Here is a 22,156-nt window from a genome sequence, read left to right as displayed (position 1 = left end):
CACACATACTGGGAGGTCAGGAAGTCGGATTGTTGTTGGAAGGTCAGCGGATAATCCTAGTGCTTAGATCGGATACTAATAATATCTGCGTCAATTGAGTCCTGAACCTACCATATGATACTAAAAAGGTGATTATGTTTGTTTTAGTGTTTCTGTCAATCCGTCCTAGGATTAATAAGGAAAAAATAAATCAAGGATGATTATTAATTTTTGGAATAGTAACTAATGCATGGAATAATAACTACCGTACGAGGAAAATATTTATCTTGACTATATAAAATTCGAACTCTAGATTTTATAATGATAACGTGTTATACATTAACTACTAGATCATTTCAAGAGAACTCTAAACCTACCATATGACCCATACGGTAACAGGTCCTGCCACATGGCCTCTATCATCTCTACCGCATCATATACAAATCTCAAAGCCGTCCGTCAAAAACCCCTCCAAATAGTGAACCAAGAGCTATTGACATCTCTCATCCGTTATTGGTGTAAAATAAGTTATCTCAATAGAACATCTCCAAGGTGATAAGTAGGTTATATTACACACTTCTTTAAACTAAGTAATTCCCTTCTCCCTCCGTCTCATCGTAGTTGTTGGATTGGACACACACTATTACTCAGGGAGGTAAAAAATCATGCAGCTCAAGTCCATTTTCTTGAGGGTCATAATTTGATAAAAAAATTTTATTGGTGAAGTGGAGACGGTATAATGCCAAAAGGAACTTCACGAGATTTGGTCCATTTTTTATGGAATCAAACCGGTAAGATGCAGATTGATCCAGAGTTAATAATTAAGAATGGGAACACACTGTTTACCGATGTAGAAGACTTCTTCAAATATATTTACGGATTAATACAGTTGATATCTAATAAATCTTGAGATCAACTTTCAAGGAGTGTAAAATATTTCATTGAATATTTAATTTTTTCATATAAAAAATTGTTACGTTAGAATAAACTACTATTTGAGATAGTTGAGATGAGTAATATCTATAATGAAAGATCTTATTACCCTTCATATCAAATTTTCTATTTAAAATTTAAAATTTAAGATTGAATAACTACTTTCCAATTTTTACTATATAATACATCAACTTATTTTTTATTATTTTTTTCTCTTTTATTATTTTTTTATTTTTATTATCCAATTTATTATGTATTTCATTCCTTAATTTAAATAAATATTATTTATAGATCTAAATTTGTGGATAGGATAAATTTTTTTATATAAAAATTAAAATTTAAGATAAATTTTATATTTAAAAATGTTGCAGAGCGACGGAGGAGATTTGATAGAGCGGTGGGAATTGGTGCGGCGGCTCGGGAGGCGGGTGAAGCCCTTGGAGCGGGCGGGGGTGTTGGGTGTCTTCATCGCGAGCGCCGCCCTAATATTCGTCGCTCTTCTTTGTGCCGTTTGTTCCGATCACTACGAGGGATTGGTTCGAGGGGCAGAGCGTGGCGGCGGAGGAGGTGGGGAGTGTGATTGGTTCGAGGGGAAGTAGGTGTGGGATGAGTCGTACAATCTGTACGAGTCGGCCTCTCCTGCCCGTTCTTGGACGAGGGTTTCCGCTGCTCGGAGAACGGGAGGCCTGACCGGATGTACACCAAGTGGCGGTGGCTGTCCGCTCGCTGCCATCTTCCGAGGTCAGCCATGTCCTTTACAACCCTAAAAATGTCATCTTCTTCTTGAGCTTTGTGCATGTTCCATTTTTTCCCTAAGATAACCATAAAAAATTTACTATGTGCCTCTGTTAATTAGAGGATTCACAGACAATCTAACTTCTATCATGTCCTTGTTCTCATATCAGTTCTTCATCTTAGCTCTGTTTAAATGTTCTTAATTATCGGAAGCAATATCATCAAGTTGGGATGTCAAAGAAATGTTCCCATCTATCAGGATATAATATTGCTTTATTACATGGTTGTGAAACACTTGGTATTCATTTATACCAATCAAAAGTTGGAAAGCAATGGTTTGAAGAAGGTGAGTTTATACTTAGCCAGCAGTTGAGTAGACGTCCCTACATTTGGTTTCACTTATCATGCTAGTTTTCCTTTTTCATTCTAGTGACATCCTAGTTTAGCTCTACCTGTAGTGGTCGACACCTATAACTTGAAATCGATAAACCAAGAACCAATTCAAACTGAAAGATTCAGTTTAATAGTTTGAGTTTGTTTTCAATTTGCATCAAGGTATAATTCTCCCTATCAATTTGGTTTCAGTTTGAGCCTATACAATATATTAAAGTTTCTACAACAGTATATGTACGTGTGTGTGTGTGTGTGTGTATATATATATATATATAAATTAGTATGCTAATTTATATGATTCTTTATTCTTATTTATTTGTTATGTTCACTAGTTAATATGACTCTTAAATGACAATAAATTTTAGAGTTATTCTCTATAGATATATTGCTTTGAAATTGTTTTTAATTGGTTTTTGGTTCGTATTTATTTATTTTATGGCTTCAAATTGAACTAAACTGGAAATATTGATTTGGTTTTTATGGCTTTAAATTGAACTAAACCGAAAATATTGATTTGGTTTGAAGCCGAACCAAAATTGTTTCATTTTAGTTTCAGTTTGTACTTTTCAAATTGAAACACTTTGGTTTGGTTTCGAGTTTTCCCCAACAAACCAATAAACCGAGATGTTCCCACTCATATTCACAGGAAGAATTAAGGGCTAATAAAGAGGGTCTATAAGTTTAGATGGATGTGCTATTATTAACGTGGGCATATATATATTTCAGTAATTGGATCCATCATGTTTACTGTTAAGTTCTTACATTATTATAATTTGTGGTAATCTAGATAATGTCGTTTTTCTCATGTGTTAATGTTGCGGTTCAGATACATTAGGCCAGAATTGCATTCTCTATGTGATACTTTTGAACTTGGATTTAATTGCAATGACTTTTGTAATTATAGAAGTGATTATCTTCTAACTTCCCTCTATTTTACTCTTCATAAATGTTGTGTACATCGCCTCTGAAATTACAGACAACCTGTTTTTGACCTTCTTGTTGGAATAAAAATAAGTAAATGAGTAGATTAACTTCCTCATCCGAAATTCTGAGCAATCATGTAGTGCTTTAATGTTGTATGTTACTATGTTTCAAATCTGTATCGTTGAGACATCAATTCACAAACTAAAGTAGTTTTGGGTTTCATGAAGAAAGGATCTAGAGTTATAGAAACGACATTGTTACATATCTAAACATTTCTAAATTCCTTCTATCATACTTGTTTGTCCAGATTTGATTTCAGAAATATGCTAGACAAGCTAAGGAACAGAAGACTAGTATTTGTAGGTGATTCAATTGGAAGGAATCAGTGGGAGTCTCTCCTGTGCATGCTCTCTATGGCTGTTCTAAACAAGAGCTCAATCTATGAAGTAAATAGAAGTCCGATAACAAAGCATACGGGTTTTCTCGTGTTCAAATTTGAGGAGTATAACTGCACCGTGGAGTATTATAGATCACCTGGCACACCAAGAAAAGTGGAGACAACTCTGAGACTGGACAAGTTGGATCAGACATCAAATAGATGGAAAGATGCTTATATTCTCATTTTCAACACCGGGCACTGGTGGAACTACGAGAAGACCATAAGAGAGTAAGAATTTAACCAACTGCATCTTAACTAGAGTATAATTTGGTTTCTTGTTTCTACCATCATCCATATTTTTAAGCATTAGCAATAATGTCCCATTAACCCCTGTTCCTGCAGTATCGTTCATACATTGTGACTTTTTTTAGTAGGTGTGCGTAAAACATAAGTGTCTAGAATCTTTTCTGACCCAATTTTTTTTTTGATAAATTGGTATTATTTTGACTTGTTGAACTAGTAAATAATGGGTAATTGTTTGTACCAACTTGCAAATTGGACAGCCAATTCTTAATAGCATGAATTTGTTAATAAATAGCCTAAATTTTGAGACTTGTAAAAAATATTACCAAGATGGATGATTGTAAGGAATGTTTGCATTCACTTTTAGATTTGTATAATTATACTCACTCAGATGTCTTTTTGTCCAAATGTTAATTTCTACACATAGCAAATGTGTGCAACTCTATTTCGTACTAAAATGCCATCTAGGTAACTTCTAAAAAAATTCAAGATGCTAAATTTTGTAATAATTAGACTAGTTTTAGCTATTAATTTTTAGTCCTACACGACATCTGAAAGATAAAATCATTTGGATTAGTCATATGTGCAAATTAACAATTGCTTGGTTGATAAGATAACAAATGAATAGAATTGATGATTACAAAAGTTCTTTCACATAATTTTGATCATACTTTGTTGCAAATCTCAAATTTTAGTTCATTTTAAACAATTACTCCTTTCTTTCAATGCCTCGAAGGGTACTTATTCTTGTCAATTTGCTGTGAGAAGTCTTGACAAATACACAAGCTTGTGTATATTTTTGTCCAATTAAGGAATGATTTTCTGAGGATTATGCTAATTTTTGTACTATCAGCTTCATTATGGCATAATCAAAAGCATCCCAAATTCTAATCTTATCAGGGGTTGCTATTTTCGAGAAGGGAAACATGCGAAGATGGAGATGACCGTGGGTGATGCATACCAATGATCAATTCTTGCCTTGTTCCAGTGGGTTCACAAAAAAGTCGTGAGTAGTAAAACACAAGTCATCTTCCGATCTTATGCTCCTGTACATTTCAGGTACTCAACTAACTACTTAGTGTCGTTAACTCATGTTTCTTTTCTTAAGCAGCAGCAGCACATGCCATATAACTGTTTTTACCGTACATAAGTTCGAAGGCAAATTATTGTCGATCGATTCTTATCGTTCGTAAAATGCTACACGACTTTGTGTAGAGGCGGCGACTGGAGAACAGGAGGGACTTGTCACGTAGTGACCCTATCTGATTTTAGACCCCAGCAATCCCTGAAACAATAGTCACATTTCCTGAATCCATTCTGGAATATTACACTGGAGAATTCTACTGCAACTGATGGACTAGAAATCGATCTGCTAAATGTGACACGGATGACGACGGCCTCCAGGAAAGATGAACATTGATGGATATACTACCTTGGTTCCTCGTGCCTATCTCTTCAGAGTCAGGACTGCAACCATTGGTGCTTACCAGGTGTTCCAGATGCATGGAATGAACTGCTCTATGCCCTCTTCATGGACCGGGAATCATTGCGGCATCACAATGCAACCTTTGTTGGTAACACGAGAGTAAAGCTAAGGCAGTAAGGTTTCAGGTAATCGTTTGGGGACTCGATGAAGACGGAGCTGCGATCGATGGAACTCACTGATTATATCAATCTTGGGCTATCAATCAAAGGTAAATATCAAAAATGGGCAATCAATACTTTTCATTTATAGGAAAAAGGCTGTTGTTTCCATTTTCTCAGGAAATTATACAACAAGATTAGCTCTTGCTGCTGAGCTTATTGAAGTCTTTAAACAAAATATCTAAGCTGACAAAAAAGAAAATTACTAATTTTTAATTTATTTTTAAATTTTCTTTAGATTAGATTCTTTGTAAGAGATTTTTAATCTTTCCATGTTAATCATCTTCTATTTAATATAATTTTCTCTTTCTTGATATGTGATTGCTTAACCTCCATGATACATAAAGTGCCGTGTCGTATGATATTAGTTTATTTTTTATTTTTGATAATCGAGGTGCCTGACTAATCTATAGAATGTGTTCATGATTTAGATCGGGCTCATGTGGAAAATATTTCTTTTTTAATTTGCTCCTTGCGCTTATTTTTTTTTTTAAATTTTAAATGAGTTCAGTTGAGTCAAACATGATTTATTTAAGTTTATTTGTTAGGAAAAAAAAAAATCAGAAGGGCTTATTCACGTTTGATGTTAGTTGAGCAAGAAGTTCTATGTTCAAGCTAATTTATTATAAAAAAAATGTTAATAAGTGTTTATTTTCATAATATTAATTTCATAAGCTAAGGCATTGTCACGTTGGTAAACCAATAAAAATTTCATAAAGAGGGGAATGAAATTGATTTCTTTCAAAATGGCGTATCCCGGGAAAAAAACATGGCAAATTCTAATGAGCCATTCATGCCTCTATTTGCCCAATACTATACTAGCTTTGTGCCACTGCATCGTTCTTCTCATTTATCTAAAAGAATGAAAAAGAAAGAAAAAGATCGAGATTGCAATCGCGCCAGACATTTCTACAGATTATAGATCACAAAACAGAGAGGAAGAGCTGAGGGTAAGGATATAAACGGATAAACTCGAGGTTGCATTAACCATTACTCTTCCTCGTCCAGGAATGTTGATGCTGCGAAATGGTCATTGAGTTGAATGCCAAGTGAATATCCTCCAGCGCTCCGAGAATTCTTTCGAGATCATTCTTGGCAGCAGCTATCGCCTTCGACAGTCAAGAAACTCCTGTCCAATCCCATTCTATATTCTCCGCCTAGCTGACATGTAAGTATGGCAACTGAGGAGGTTCATAACATACCCTATTAGCCCAGAGATTGGCAAGCTTCACAAAATAGCATTTCTCATGCCATTGCTCCATTTTCAGGTCTGTCGCATTGAAAAAGAAGATGAGTCAAGAGAAAGTAAATCGGACAAACAGCAAAATGAGTTGAGAATCATCTGCAAAGCACCTTTTAGTTCTTCTGTGGACAATAAGGATATTCTGCAAATCTTTTTGCCTTCAGAAAATGAATGGCGTGAGAGATCAAGCTCATGAATGATCTTAATGGATGCAAGGAGTGTTTTGGCTAGACGAGCATGTTCGACATTGTGGGACTCAGAAATGGTTTTAACAGCTTCTTCGAGTCCGTACAGAGTCCATGCCTCAGCACACTTGTCCAAGCTAGCTAATAACTTGCTCGAGTAGTTGCCTTGGTTTAATAGTAACCAAGGCTTATAGACTTTCAATGAAGCTCCTAGTACTTCCGCAACTCTATGAATCTCTCCTAGGGCGATGAAATAGTTCGATTCTGCAGGGTAGAAGTTTTTATCATGGGAAAGTTATTAGTGAGAGCAAACCTGCAAATTATGTTGATCTATATACAGCTAAAAGTTCCATCTGTACCATATTTAATTTCAGGAAGCAAGGAATCATACCTTGACTTAATATTTGCGCAAAGGCTTGTGATTGAACCGACTCTTGCCATATTGTGGCACCATGCAACAACTCTTCAACACAAGCCGCAGCCATGTCAGACCATGCATGAATATAAGCTTTTTGTTCCTCCAAGGATGCTAACAGCAGACTATGGAGAACCGAGGAGGTATGTTCAAGAAATTTGATTGCTGCACTTAAGTTTTTCCCTGCCTGCTTGACGAAAAATAGTTATGAAATAGTGTTCTTAGTCTTTAAGCATCATGGGTAAAATATATATGTAATCTAACTTCCCAAACTATTAGTATGAGAATGGTTTTTTCTTTCGAGTTTCCATTATCATTCTTGAAAAGTTCATTTCATAGAGAAAAGGAAACTAAATTGAATCTGCAAATCCCATTAAGGGACAAGATAGACTTCCCGAGCAAATGATCATCAGTAATAAAGGCCATAACAATTAGATTCTATCAATGTTTGGCTAATTGTGAAATGAAAAAATATATATCATGTAATCCAACTCCAAAACAGAAACAAATCAATGGATATATTTTCTACTTTTGTATGCATAATGCGGTTACAGGTGTGCTTACTGAAATTATTCTTTCTGACAGGTGATATTCTTGCTCAAAAGCTTGCAAGTTCAGTTCTTCTAAAGCTTTAAGCAGTTGACTAACACATTGTTCCATTGATCGTTGCTTTCCCACACTAGCATTTCCAGAACCCTTGGCTTCCTCTAGTTTCTTATAAACTTCCTGAAGAAACGAGGAAACAAAAATCAAAACTCAAATTTGTCGAAAGTATAATAAATTGCTCAAGGATGGAAATGCATAATACTCGTGGAGTTTTTTAAAAAAGAAAAAACACTCTCACATAATTATTTAATTCACCTTGATTTCCTCATTTATTTCTGCTGCTTTTACTCGATCACCAGAAAGAGAAGCAACATCATAGGATTTCTGAAATGATTAGCATTACAGTTAATGAGCATACTAAAAAAGCATAGAAGGAGATATGCTAGCATTTACCTTCATATCATCAAGATGGCAATTCAATAAGGATATTGATTCGTCTTTCAATCTGCAGTAAAAATCTACGACAGAATTGAAGGTAAACTCATCTGGATTTCTTTGATATATCTCACTTTCATTCTCTGTGGCTTCAGTTGCGAAAACTGTTTTGTCATTGCCAACATCAATGAACATATCATGAGTGTTTTTGTTCACTTCATGAATTGGAACAGAAATTGTATCCTTGGTTGTGTTCGCTACAATATCGAGCTCAAAAGAAAATTCATCTTGATGACTCAAAGGCCTTTCATAGGTTTCTTTTTTGAAGTTAGTATAGGATTGAATTGGCTGGTCAACAGCTTCCCAGATGCTACCATTAGCCTGAAAATTACAAAACAAAGAAGGTAGGTCTTGCCAAATGTTGGCGCTTAAGTAATTATACTAAACTATACTTCCATATGCAAACGTGAGCAATGATGGTGTTTAAGCATTAATATGTGCAATTATTATGCACCAGTTTTTATTATCTTTGTTAGGATCATAAATTTAAGCATAGGGTTGGGCAATGGATGTTAAAAATTCATTTTAAGCTGGAAAAGGAAGGGTCATCTAAGACACACAAAAAAGTAGTAAAAGAAACCAGTGAGGTAGGTAACTAAATGAAGGTTAGATCTAGCAAGTTAAAGAGTCAGACCAATGGCAAAATCCTATAGGAGAAGCATTCTTCTAATAAAAAATTACAAAGTTACTTTATACATCAACGGGCATCACCGCAATGTTTAATGCATTCTGATTATGCCATTATGGAACTAATTAAATAAACTATATCAAGGACAATTTTGCAAAAGGTGAAATCCGCCAACTTGGCGGCCTCCCACGACTGCCCCACACCAATGGGAGGAAGTAAATCAGGTACCGCGTAGGCCCCCATGTGGGAGGGTATTTTCACGGTTTTTGCCGAGATTCGACCTTGCTCAATATTGCAAGTCTACCACATGGTTATCGGTTGGGCTACACCCTAGGGGCAACTATATCAAGGAAAAGGAATGAATGGAGGTGGTCAGATACGTATGTGCACACAAACATAGTTGTCTTATACTAATATTGGGTTTTTGATATGCAAAGTAGAAAGCGTATCCCACTCTAGCCCTCTCAAGATGGGTTTGCAGCTGTTATGGGTAACAATGAGTATTCATATCCCAACGTGCATGTTTTACAAATTCAAGCAGTGATAAGAGGTTTTTTATTTTTTCCCAAGGTAAAAATGGCTGAAGCCACTCTTTTCCTGAGGTAACAAAATCAAATATCATTACATTAGAGGCAGAGAGAAGGTTCTTTATCAACTATAAAGTCTACATACAAACAATGAAAGATTGAGAAGATAAGGATGCTCGAGCAAAACCACTACAAACAAGGTTTTAGAATAGGTGATGATACAAAGATTAGTGGTATGAACCTTAATCGCATTGGTGGATTCTAGGACCTTTAATTGAGCATTTTTAATCTGCAGTTTTTCACCATTCTGAACAAGGAAATCACAGTAAATATACTATACTACCAAAAACCATAATTATCTTGAACACCGATGTGGCAGGTAGATAGAGGGATAGCCGAATAACCTGTTGTTCTGAAGTTATTGTGGCTGTACTCTCAGGAAAACCGTTATTGAATTCCCAGGCTTCATTGCTAAAAAACCAATGAACTCCATTTTTTGAATTGCTTATTTTATGTTGAACATTCACATTCTTGTCACTGAATTTGGTACTCTCTCCCCCATTACTGTCGACACCAGTCTGACCATTTGCTTCCTGATAATCACCCAATTCTTAGCTTCATAGCATAATTGTAACATCACAATTAAATATAAAAAAGAACGGGGAAAAAAGTTAAACCCTTCAAATCTCAGACAACTGTGCCCCCATTCAGATCTCAAAAATATCAAATGTCTCAATTTAGCCCCAGAAGTTTCAAATTTCTCAAATTGACTCCTAAAGTTTTAAATGGTGTCCCAATCAACCTCAACACATAACATCCAATATTATCTAAAATCTAGATAGAAATTCTCACTGGATTATTGAGGATGAGAATTTTCATTGGTAAAATATTTGTCTTTTTCTCTTTCTAACTTAGCTAGAATTTTTTTTAAGAGATCATAAATATAACACCTTAGTTAATGTTCCCGACTGAGAAACCCTAAACTTCTGAGGAACCTAATTGACCAATAAGGTGGCCGCGACAAGACAAGAGATGCAAATCATAAGGAACGATCAACCCGATCATGTTAATTCATGTTCTCTAATCTGATTTCTTGTTAAGTTGCACCACCTCGTCAACGATATGGTGATATGGAATTCATCTCATATCTAAAGACAACAAAAATTATTTTATCCTTACAATTTTCACCCACTAGAGGGGTAGATGGTTATCTGGCCAAGAATTTAGATGGTACTTGCTGTTGTTGCGTGATTCATGTAATTTGAGCTAAACTGTTATATATTTCATACATTCCCACACGTCAAATTAAGACATTGAAATTTTTACAGATTTGATAGTAAGCCAACTTGAAACAATTGAAACTTCAGGGTTCAAAGTTTTGAACTTCAGTTGCCAAACTAAAAAGTTCTTGTAAAAAAATGTCAGAATGGATGAAGCAGTCACTTTTTTTGGTCATACATGGGATGATATTCGTTGGGATGCTGAACTGCTTCTGAAAACGAGCAGCAGCACGCAGGCACTTATTTCTTCAAAAGATAGAGGGAGAGACCAAATTTGACATATATTCTTAGCAAAGATTTCAAATTTATAGTGATTAGAGCTGAACAATCAAGATAGCAGACGTTACTGACCTTTAAGCTCTCTAGATATTTCCGTGGTGGCTAAACAGAGGAAACTAAACAAGATAGAGAGGTGAAAGGCAGAGGAGGGGCTTCATAGTTATTAATTACCTCGACATTGCCAAAATCCAAAGCTGCAGTTGTGTCGAACCCAAACTTCTCATCTTCCTGAGAAACATAGAGGCGACAAAGACATTCAGATCGAATGAAAGAACAATCGTATGTCACCGTATACCTCAAACCTCCGCGATCCACCCTATAATCAATAGAACCATCACCTTGAGCGTGGAATTGGGAGAGGAAGAGGCCTCCTTGAATTCCCAGGAGCTCTCGTCTGAATCTTCCTCCTTCGCCTCCCCCAAAGAAGAGCCGGTCTTCTGACCGCCCTCCGGTTGCGGAGCCTGTCCATAGAGACTGGTGATCAGATCCTTCAGCTCTCCACCAACGACGACTCCCTTCCGATCCTTGGCCGGACCCGAAGAAGAGAAAGAAGGCGAGAAGATAACGGGCGGCTCGATAGTCTGAGGCTCGTCCGCCTCCTCCTCCCCGAAGATCGAGAGCGGCAGCGCCCCTCTGGGTTTCTCCCACAGCTTAGCCCCCTTAGATGGCATCTTGTCGCCGGGCGCGGGGTCGGAAGGGAATGCATCGAAGATGGACGGCGGAGGGGAGGGGGATCCGACCGGGCCATTGGATCCCATCGGGCTAACCATGAAATCGCCCCAATCGTCATCATCATCATCCTGCTGCGGTCGGGATGGAAAAGGGTGATTCACGGAGGCGACCTTGAAGTCGCCGAAGCCGCCGTCGTCGTCGTCGAAAGAGAGGAAGTGGCCAGGGCTGGTGGTTCCTTGGATCCCCGGCATGGCGACGACGGCGGCGGGAGGCGGAGGAAGGGGATCGATGAGCTGTTGTTATGCCTCTTTTGGGGGAGGAGGAGGAGCAGCAAACCAAGAAATTGGTGGCGTCCGGTTCGATTTGTGGAGCGGCCATAATTGACGGGAAACAAGAATGAGCTGGCCGTCGTCGACGGGCCCACGCCATTGTGGACGACAACGAAAGCCCACCGCCACCCACGCCGACACTTTTCTAATATTGTCAAACCCGGTCCAATTGGAGCCGGTCGGGCGATTCGGCTTGTGACTGAACCAGCTCAAAATCCGGTTCACAGCACCACCTATTACGGGTTCGAAAACCTATTGACCCGATCCTATAAACAAGAGCCACAGATCATAAAGCATACATTATTAGATACTACTTATAACAAGTTAATGTTGAAAGAAATAAATACGATATTTGCAGGAAATGATCAAATTGAAAATAAAAAAATAAATATATATATATAAGGAGATTATAATTCAATGAACATGTTTCTAGATTACCTAACAACCCATAGCTCTAGTGATTTTGCTCTCCATACAACAAACAATCTCAATTCCTTTGCGATTGATACAAAATTCACAAAAATGATAGAGAGCTCAAATTAACCTTTGTGCGGTGCTTGACCAACCATTTTGTGCTAAAAAATTGTTAGCTGCTCGATTAGCGGCAATTCCTAAGCTAGCCGCATTTTAGCAGTCCACAGCTTATCCTCCTCATCTCCATCGAGGAGGTAAATAAAATTTACAAAAGTCGATAATGGCTAACAAAAAAGTGACCATCTCGCCACAGCTCTTACTCCTCGTAAATTACTTTTTTGCCGCTCTCTTAGGTTACAATGCTGAGAAGTTTGAAGTTTCCTCAAGTGCTTTGCTCTTGTCACCGGCCAGGTCGAGACCAGAGCTCCTTTGATTCCAATTGCGATATAGGTCATTTGAAAATGCTTAATATGTCCTGTGCAATCCGATATTGAGATCAGATGATATGGATGTGAGAAGGGGAAGAGATTGGTGCCACACGGCTTTGAAAACTCGCTTTTGATGTGCTTTGACTGACTGGGAAGGTCTGCTTGCATTGTATCTGATATCGAAGATGTGTATTACAGGATCTGCGGAACCAGAGGATAGATAGAGACCATCAGGAGACCATGCCTGGTTGATCAGAGCAGATTGGGATTCACTGGTTTCCTGCTTCCACCCAAATGTATGAAGTTCTGTCTGCCTCAATCGCATATCAAACAAAGTAAGTTGTTTCCCAGGTTCCCTGGAAGGTAGTATTATGGTGTCAACTGTTATAAACAAATACCACTGGTAGAAGACCCCTAATAAAAACAGATTAAACATAATTTCTACACGAAAAGCTATGTATCAAGCAACATTTCAGATATAGAAAAATCAAGGAAAAGCTCAAAAGTTCTCATAAAATGTGGGAGATTTATCAGTGAAAACATAATTTCTATAAACATAAATTTCTTGCCCAGTTGACTGTCACCAGTTCCAATAAACATGAAACATACACCAGAATTTGCACCTACATTAACATCATAGAGCTTTAAAAAAGGCTTGAAAGATTGATCTAGCCATATCTCATAATAGATAATGTTGGCCTGGCCAGACAAATTTGTGAGGATTAGCAATTGTAATGAAAGGATAAGGAGAGATCAATTTGGATGAGCCATAAATAAATAAAATATGGTCATATAATTTGATTTTTGCCCAAAAGCAATATTGTTGGCTTAGCCTGCTCACTGATCAACTTATCTTGATCCTGTTCCATATTTGACTAAATAATAATAGTTAATTCTGTTCCTGATCACAAGGAAACCGGTTTATTAGCAAGTGTGTGAAGAAGGTACTCCTAGCAAGGACAAAATGGCAATTGAATTTTAGCACAAGATCCTAGCGAGTCAAGTCAAGTATGCCAGTTGTTTTCATCAGTATTAGCAATTAGCTGATGGATTGAACATAATTTAATAAAATTACACAGGCAGAGAAGATTCAACACCCATGAAAAGCTTAAATTACCACAACAAATACTTGGACGGTGAGAAGTCCTTCCCTAGCAGCCCTCAACTTTAAACCAGTTACATTATTACAGATATGATTACTCAGTATGTACAACCAATGAGAAGCATAGGAAGGGATGAGGATAGAAAAGGCAGGGGATGACTTACGGGTAGCAACTTGGGCCAATTAGACTGTGACATCCTGACACCTATTGTTACTTGTAGCAACTTCTGCTGCCCAATAGGAGTTTGTCACTGACAACTGGAAAAGTAATAGCCAGTAACAGCTCCGAAGGTAACTACATATATCCCTGAAGATGATAAATAGACATTTGACATCTCACTCACCGCTCTCGTCTGACTTAGATTCAAAAGTCTTGCAGGTTCCTATGTTGGTAAAGGGCACTTTTTGAAGGAACTTGATTTGTCCAAGTCAGCAAGAAGTAGTTCAGCTGAAGTGGAAGGAAGAACATCAACCAAACAAAGATTAAGGCACCAAAAGAATTTTGGGCAATACAAGATCACTGTCTGAAGCACTTTGATAATATTGCAAAATTGACCCTTAGTAGTGATGGAACTCAAGAGGTGGCAAAATATGCTCATGAGGAAGTTAGCCTTAGTTTCAAAGCCAACAATCTAGAAGACAATGCCCCAGATTATTACTAGCCTTGGTTAAAGAACAGACAGTCTAGTAGAAATCCCCAGATCTAATGCCTTTTTGAGAGGTAAAAGAGCATACTAAAATTAAGGAGCATTACAAAGTTTGAATCATTAAGATACAAGATCAGGCCTTTGAATTAAAATGCTAATGGATTCAAGGGAATAAACTGCAATGATGTTGAGATCAATAACATTAAAGATAACTCTTTTTGAAATGCACAAGCAACATGCTGTATTGCTAAACTATCATATGATATGTTGAGATCAATAACATTAAAGATAACTCTTTTTGAAAAGCACAAGCAACATGCTGTATTGCTGAACTATCATAAGATATTTGAAAGTATTTCTTTAGTATCAACCTTACCATAAGCTTATTTACTTACCCTGACTGCACCATGTACAAATTTAAGTCTGATGGGTTTGGAAGCACACTCATACATTTGCTTTCTATTTGATTTCTGAACTCAGACCTTCCTGTTGACAGATCGAAAGCAATGATCCTTTTGTCAGCACCAACAGATAGTATAGTCTTCTTCTGGTATAATCCAGCAACTCCTGTGACAGCAGAAGAATGCATGTGTGCATGCACTGTCTTGTGTTTCCATGAACTATCTACTTCTTGCCAAAGTATCACAGCATGGTCACTCCCACCAGTTATGAAACACGTATCAGCCCATGGCATAAATGTTATGCTATTTATGATGCCTTTGCGATGAGGTTTTTGATCCAAGAAGGTAACTTTTCTCTGTTCAAACATAATCAATGCAATCTATTGAGTATCAAGATTATATGTGCTTAATCCCTGTATCTAACATAAACAATTACAGAATTCTAAAGTAATTATTACATAATTCCACAAGAACATACTGAGCGTAAGCAATGATCAAACAATACAAAGAGAATTCAATAATAAAATTTCAGCAAGTAAAAAAATGCAACTTAATGAAGGTTCATGTACCAAGTGCCAAGCAGACAACCTACTACTAACAACCCATGCCATCTATTTCTGTGATACATCAAATAAATCAATTGAATATATCATGAAGATTATTAAAAAAGAGTCTTTTGCAGTTGATGCCATAATTTTCTCATGAGAAAAGGAACAATGTATACATAAAGACCTCATCGAAACAACACCATAAAATAAAGTCAGAAGTAAAATGCTCATCAGAAGCAGAAACAGCTCACACGGCAGTGAAATATTACTATTGGAGAAATTTACTCTAAATCATGCAACTGAACTAGGGGCAATCAACACTATCAGGTCTGAATAGTTTTTTTCCAAATTTCACTAAAATATAGTCAAAGTGAGTCTGGTTTCTGCCACTCTTCTCTTCTTCATAACTAGTATGATGATGAGTAACCGTCACATGCATCATAAAGTGGGTGAAATCTAAAGCTGGTCCACAAGTGGAATTTCCAATAAAACATGTGCAGCAGCACCTTATGAACTGATGCTTCTTTCCTGAAGCTTCGTAACAAAAGCTTTGGTGCTGCAAATGATCTGGCTAGTAAGAAACAGGAGATTGAAGTATTCACCAAAAAAAAAGGGAATTTTCAGATGTATATCTTCAAATTTACAATTTACTTATATTCCCTTCCTGATTAAGGTTCTTGTGTCCAGAGAGCAATAAAAGCAATTTACTTTCAGACATCATCATCAATTAAATCTTAAGTTCTATCCGGGGTTGTCTAAACTGATCTTATCCCTCCCTCGAACCCTATGCAGGCTTATATCACTAATAATATTAAAACTAATTAGAACACTTGCTATTACATCACCTAGAATTTTATTTGATCTTCCTCTTCATTTAGGAGGGGAGGTTTGGCGTAACGGTAAAGTTGCTATCGTGTAACCTAGAGATCACATGTTCGAGTCTCGGAAACGGTCTATTGCAAAGTAGGGTAAGGCTGTGTAGTGTGTACAATAGACCTCCTCGGGACCTCGTATTAACAGGAGTTTCATGCACCGGACTGCTCCCTTTCCTCTACTCCATACACCTTCCACCTAAATCAATTCAGCTCATCTAACTAGAGGATCCAGACTAACTTTTTTTAATAGCATTGGACCAAAACAACACGAGAAGCTTTGCCTATTTTGCATCATTTTGGATGGCGATGAGATGGGGCTTTCTTGGGGACCTCCTAGCCTACCCTTTGCACTTGGATAGATCCATATCTTAGAGTGGGTGAAGTCCTCCTGCAACAATTACCCGTGCAATATAGCCTAACCAAAGTATAATTAAAATCCAAAACAAAATATCACCATGCAAATTGTGAAAAAGAAAATTTATTATTGGATTATATAGCAAATATATCATTCTCATGATTGTGCAAATATCGCCATGTAAATTTAATCAACAAATTCAAAAGAAAATCTACACACACACCCGGAAGTGATCTCCGAGAGTGAGTCTTAGTCGGGGTGCCCAAATCACTTCCGGGCGCCATGACTTACTCGCGCAGCAGCGTCACAAAAGCGAGGTGCGCAGGGTATCATCTCTCTCTCTCTCTCTCTCGATATATATATATAACAAAATGACACAAAAATGGTACAAAACACTGCTTTTAGCACCTAGACAATAAGCAAAATTTGTAGTAGGACTAACCTACATAAAATATACACAAGGTGCTTCATGTTTTCATACGCTATGTAGCTTTGATAAGTGTTTTTAAAAACCTCATAAAAATATATTTATTCCTTAGATCAGTGAAAAAGGACAAAAGCCTACCTGAAAGAATTCGTTTTACTTCTCTTACCTATGATTTGGTTTATAACACTTCATCTATTTTCTTTTAATAAATTAATCACATTTTCAACATCAATAATCACTTGTGATTTGGGGTGATTTTTATATAGGGAAATACCAAGGTGAAATATAAGACATTACTGAGAGGAAACAAGATCTACTGGCTACCATTCTAAAATACCCACTCCTCTCTATTTAAGGTAGAGATGAACAATTAAGATCATGACATTGGCAACAAACGTGAATGCAATGAGCTGAAATGTCTAACAAAAGGCTGCCACTAGGTTTGAAGCATCATGTACACAGCCTTCTTTTTCTAACTTCATGAAACTGAGTTTGAAGTGTTTGGTTAAGAAGGGTTCAATGGTGGAGAAAGATTCATGAAACTGAGTTTTAAGTGTTTGACTGTTTGTAGAATTGGCTCTACACTGCAAAGAGATGCATAGAGCGAAAAGGCAAGATTTGGGGAGATCGTTGGTAATTTGCCATTTCAAGTGGCCTCTACCATGCTATAGTAGACGAGATTCATGTAGCCACCACAAATATTTGGAGATACTAGTGTTTAACTGTTTGTTGTATTGGCTCTACATTGCGAAAAGATGCACAAAACAAAAGGCAAGATTTAGGGATATTGCTTGTAATTTTCATTTAAAGTGGCTTCCCATGCTACAATAGCTAAGAATTCTCAAGAACAAAGGCATATAGGAAAAGCAATCCATAGCCCTCAGCTGCTAAAAACATCAGACCAAAAACTCGCTAAAATAAAATGTATTTGAAAAGCAAGGCTTTCGCTCTAGACTGCCATAAATATTATTGTGGCTGCTTTCTAGAACATGTGCCAATGACTGTTATGTCTTTCAGGGAATTGTGCAAGAAAGCTGACACATGCATGATTATTATATACAAATATTAATAAGTGCAACTCACTGAATGTTGGGTTCACTCATTACTCTAGAGTGTAAAAGAAACCTCTTGTGAAAAATTAAAACTTTTTAAGAATAAAACAAAACCAGGGACATTGAGCGCCAAGAAAACTTGCGCCAAGAAAACTTGCGCCAAGAAAACTTACTTCTCGTGATGCATTCAAGTTTAAAATTGAGATCTGTGAGTCAGCACCATCAGCAGTGTAGGCAGCAAAGATACTATCTCCATTGGGATGCCATGCCATATCTTCAGGCCATCTCCGTTGCTTTGGTGATAAACAATCCACAGTGCTTAGCAATGAGGCACTGGATCTGAAATAAAGAATTGAGCAGTTAATCCACAAACTTTGAGAGAGAGGGTCAGATTTTGTTTAGATAGGACTTCAACTCTTCAAGGAACAGTGAGGTTACAAATATACGTTTCATTTTGGCTTGCACAACAGAGATTCAATTTTGGAGTTAGGAAAATTCAACAGGCTCAATAATTCATCCATAAAAAAAAAAAAAGGGAAGCCCGGTGCACGAAGCTCTCGCCATGCGGGGTCCAGGGAAGGATCCGCAGCCTTACCCTGCTTTTTGCAAGAGGCTGTTTCCATGATTCGAACCCGTGACCTTTTGGTCACATGACAACAACTTTACCGTTGCACCAAGACTCCCCTTCAATAATTCATCCATAAGTGTGGGGAAAATATTGAGAAGGTGGAACTTTACCCTTTTCCTTGCAACTGCCATAAATTTACAATTCCATCCAATGCACTGCACAGCACCATCAAAGTGAATTAGCAGCAGTTAAGAAACTAAATTAGAATTGATAGCCTTTGAGTTCAGAAGTAGACACATGCATCTTTAACAGAAACGAAACAAGAGAATAAAAGATGAATAGGATCTATAGAGCGTGGAGAAAATATACAGAGGATTGCTGAATAATTTGTAGTACTCTGTTAAGAGAATACCACCATCCATCTCAACAGATCATTGGGGAAGGTGGAACTCTTGAACAGTTTGCATTATGCTCTAGCAAAGTTTGTTCAACTTACCAGACCTATCCTAATTTTGTTGGCTGATCTTAAACTTGTACGGATTGATTGAAAGGCTAAATGAAATCGAAGTCATTTTGCATGAAGAAAAATTATTTTAAAAGAAAATTTGGATTTATCCCTCCATAATTTGGACAGTAAAAGTGGAAGTCCAAAACAAAGAGAGATTTCAATAGTTTGTAGGTGACTGTTTTTCTGCTTGAAGAAATTCTCGAGACACTGGCAATTAAGGAAAAACTACACAGCAGTGTGCAGGCAACAAATCCTGATGCCCTTGTAGTGTTGGTTATTTAAAGAACTAGTGAACATTGCAAGAATAACTAGATTCTTAAGAGTCTGATTACTACACTAACTTTAATGCTAAACCACTAAACATTAATTTTTATTTTTAATAATTTATCACAAGAAATTGAAGAATTTGATTGAACGATTTTTATCCTTGATTTCCCAATTGTCATGGGAAAAGTTGGTCAACGTATAACTAAAATTTAAATTTGAAATACACCATATATGACTAGGATGAGAATCAACATGAAGGTTATACCCGAATAAAATTTTCTAAAGTGCTATGCGGTATTACTGATACAGTAATATAAAGATTTATGCCAGTGGCAAATTCATATTAAATGTTATAGCATAAAAATAATACAATAACAACCAAGCCTTATCCCACTAGGTGGGGTCGGCTACAATACTTATAGAAAATGTAATGTTGTATAAGTGTCAACTACAATAAAAAGAAATAAGGGTATTAACATAGAGAATAGCAGTCTCTAGTCATTAAATTTTTTAAAATGGTAAATCAAACAAGGAAAGATAAATCACTGTGGAAATATATCATATGCAAGGTGGTGGTTTAGAACCTTGACACAACTGTTAATTTGTCATGCATTGCAAACACTGAAAGCACAAGCCGCAGTTGCTTATTATAAAAGTTTAATCAGCAAACATCTGCATGCTTCTCTACTACCTGGTGATAAAGAGGTGATCATTCACAGGGCACACCTCAAGGCATCTCAGTTTCCTCTTATGATGACTGGAAATGATGGTGCCAGCTTGGAATCTAATTGTGCAAGGAGAAGAAGAAGATCGTATGATTGGGATCAAATCCTTGTGATCTTTCTGCTCTGCCAAGTTTAAACGGAGGAATTTTGAGAGAAGGAATAAAGAAGAGTGTTGCTACTACGAGTAAAAAACTAACCACGATGGAACAAATGAAAGAGGTACAGAGATCATTTTATGGTTACCAAATTTCCTCTTCGTGGTCTTTTCTTGAGATCTCACAGGTGAGCCACCGTTTGACTGAGCAGAAGACGAGGGATTCGTCCGGCTACCAGCAGCAGCGGGTGTCTTCAATTCCGTCTTCCCACTCCGTCCGCCTCTGGAATCTGCAGCTATGGAAGCTGTAGGTTTGGGGTTATGAGGAGGGATTATAAGCTGAGGCCGCAGCGGCTGCTGCGCAGGCACGGGACGGTTCCGAATACCATCCAGGATGTTGTTTCTCGGGCTCGACTGTATCAGTCTATCTTCCTCTTTAACTGAGATGGCCGAGGCAGGGGAAGGAGCTTTAACCCTAAGGCGAATACGTGACAACTTGGCCTGGGAGTCGCCCAATCGCTTCTCTGCCTCCACGAGCTGCAGAACAACATCACCAAACGAACTTGAAGATCCGAATAAGAAAAATATAGGAAAGAAACAAAAATACTGAAATCAATCAATCGATTAGCGCGGAAAACCTGGGACTGGTAATGGTCGATCTTCTTCTTAATAATTTGGCATTCTTTGGTACGGTGCTCGATCAGGGCAACTAAAGCTTCCTCCTGCTCCTTCAACGAATCACCATCGTTGCCGCCGACTCCTCTCGACTCGTCGCCACTATTACCATTAACATCATCTCGCTTCGCTGCAAGAGTCTCTCCATTGAGCTCGATCGCCTCTTCTTCCAGCTTCGGCTTCTTGAGCAAGCGCGAGGAATCCATCGGAAGAGGACAGAAAGGGCAGAGGAAACGGAGGCGAGGCCGCTTTCAACCTTAACCTCTATCGCCGCACCTTCTCACGCCCTCGCTGCTCTCTCGTTTGAACCGGGCCGGGCGGTTTATATAGGGAGGGTAGAAGAGGAATGCAGAAAAATTATAAAATTACGTTTATTTTTTTAGAAAACTATAAATTTATTTAGGTTTTTTTAATGTTCATGACTGTAATTGTGTTAAATGTTTAAAAATATAAATTGTTTTTTAATAAATTTATACTTATATTTATATATTATTAAATAGTTGTAATGTAACTATATAATTTTATAAATGTGGGTTCAAAGATTTATTGTGCAAATTAAATTTATGTCTCTTGCTTTTATTATCATAAAAATACCTCATTTAAGAAAATATTCTCTTAATTTTTATAGATTTTTTTTTCATTTGGACAGTAATGTAGTAATTATGGTCAAAATTAATATAAGGTAAATTAAAATTACTTAATTTATGCACAATCTACGCTATGAAGTTAACCAATAGAATATTTATCTTATATGAAATTTAAATTTGATCTCTTATTTATTTTAAGTTAATTTTAAAATGACGAAGCAAATTGTAATATTTTGAACCATACGTAGAAAACTAAACATCTGTAAAGTATGGGGGGTCGGAACGAAATTTTCACCGTTTTTTTAAGGAAAAAGAGGCTTAACAAACCGCGATTCAACCGATGCCGGCCCTTGAAATAGGAGAAGGCGACGATTCCTCTTGGCGGACGAAGGACACGGCGTTCGCAGATCATCTCCGGGGGCGGCGTTCCGAGGCGGATCTCTTCCCTTTTCGGCGGCGCACTTATCAATAGGTTCGTTCGTCTTCTACCTCCAGCATTATTTTAAACAGTTTTTCTCGGCAAAAACATAGTTGGGATTTCGGTTAATTAGCTTTGAAAATGTACTTTTGAGAGATCCAGAATGAATAAGCCTG

General features: G+C 37.3%; 2 protein-coding genes and 1 pseudogene across 4 annotated transcripts; 1 reads left to right on the top strand and 2 right to left on the bottom strand.

Moving 5' to 3' along the window:
* The first annotated feature begins 1,274 nt into the window (after positions 1 to 1,274).
* LOC121973009 lies at positions 1,275 to 5,468 on the top strand (annotated as a pseudogene).
* Positions 5,469 to 5,981: 513 nt separating this feature from the next.
* LOC121972070 lies at positions 5,982 to 11,933 on the bottom strand. Of its 3 annotated transcripts, XM_042523674.1 has the most exons (10): positions 11,227 to 11,933; positions 11,060 to 11,116; positions 9,734 to 9,922; positions 9,571 to 9,636; positions 8,133 to 8,495; positions 7,995 to 8,063; positions 7,698 to 7,859; positions 7,110 to 7,320; positions 6,644 to 6,982; positions 5,982 to 6,560 (listed from the first exon to the last, which is right to left on the bottom strand). In XM_042523674.1, exons 1-10 carry the CDS (start codon positions 11,809 to 11,811, stop codon positions 6,448 to 6,450), a joined length of 2,154 nt encoding a protein of 717 aa, XP_042379608.1. In that variant the 5' UTR covers positions 11,812 to 11,933; the 3' UTR covers positions 5,982 to 6,447. The 3 variants fall into 3 exon arrangements, with proteins under 3 accessions (XP_042379608.1, XP_042379609.1, XP_042379610.1); XM_042523675.1 differs by lacking the exon at positions 9,571 to 9,636 and having other exon boundaries at positions 11,227 to 11,932; XM_042523676.1 differs by lacking the exons at positions 9,571 to 9,636; positions 9,734 to 9,922 and having other exon boundaries at positions 11,227 to 11,932.
* Positions 11,934 to 12,259: 326 nt separating this feature from the next.
* LOC121972069 lies at positions 12,260 to 21,273 on the bottom strand. Its single transcript, XM_042523673.1, has 7 exons — positions 20,939 to 21,273; positions 20,450 to 20,837; positions 20,173 to 20,329; positions 18,877 to 18,921; positions 18,312 to 18,477; positions 14,876 to 15,237; positions 12,260 to 13,087 (listed from the first exon to the last, which is right to left on the bottom strand). Exons 1-7 carry the CDS (start codon positions 21,179 to 21,181, stop codon positions 12,769 to 12,771), a joined length of 1,680 nt encoding a protein of 559 aa, XP_042379607.1. The 5' UTR covers positions 21,182 to 21,273; the 3' UTR covers positions 12,260 to 12,768.
* Positions 21,274 to 22,156: the final 883 nt, after the last annotated feature.

The sequence above is a fragment of the Zingiber officinale genome, chromosome 4A (assembly GCF_018446385.1).
Source record: "Zingiber officinale cultivar Zhangliang chromosome 4A, Zo_v1.1, whole genome shotgun sequence".
NCBI lineage: Eukaryota > Viridiplantae > Streptophyta > Magnoliopsida > Zingiberales > Zingiberaceae > Zingiber > Zingiber officinale.
This window is presented reverse-complemented; position numbering and strand designations above follow the sequence as displayed.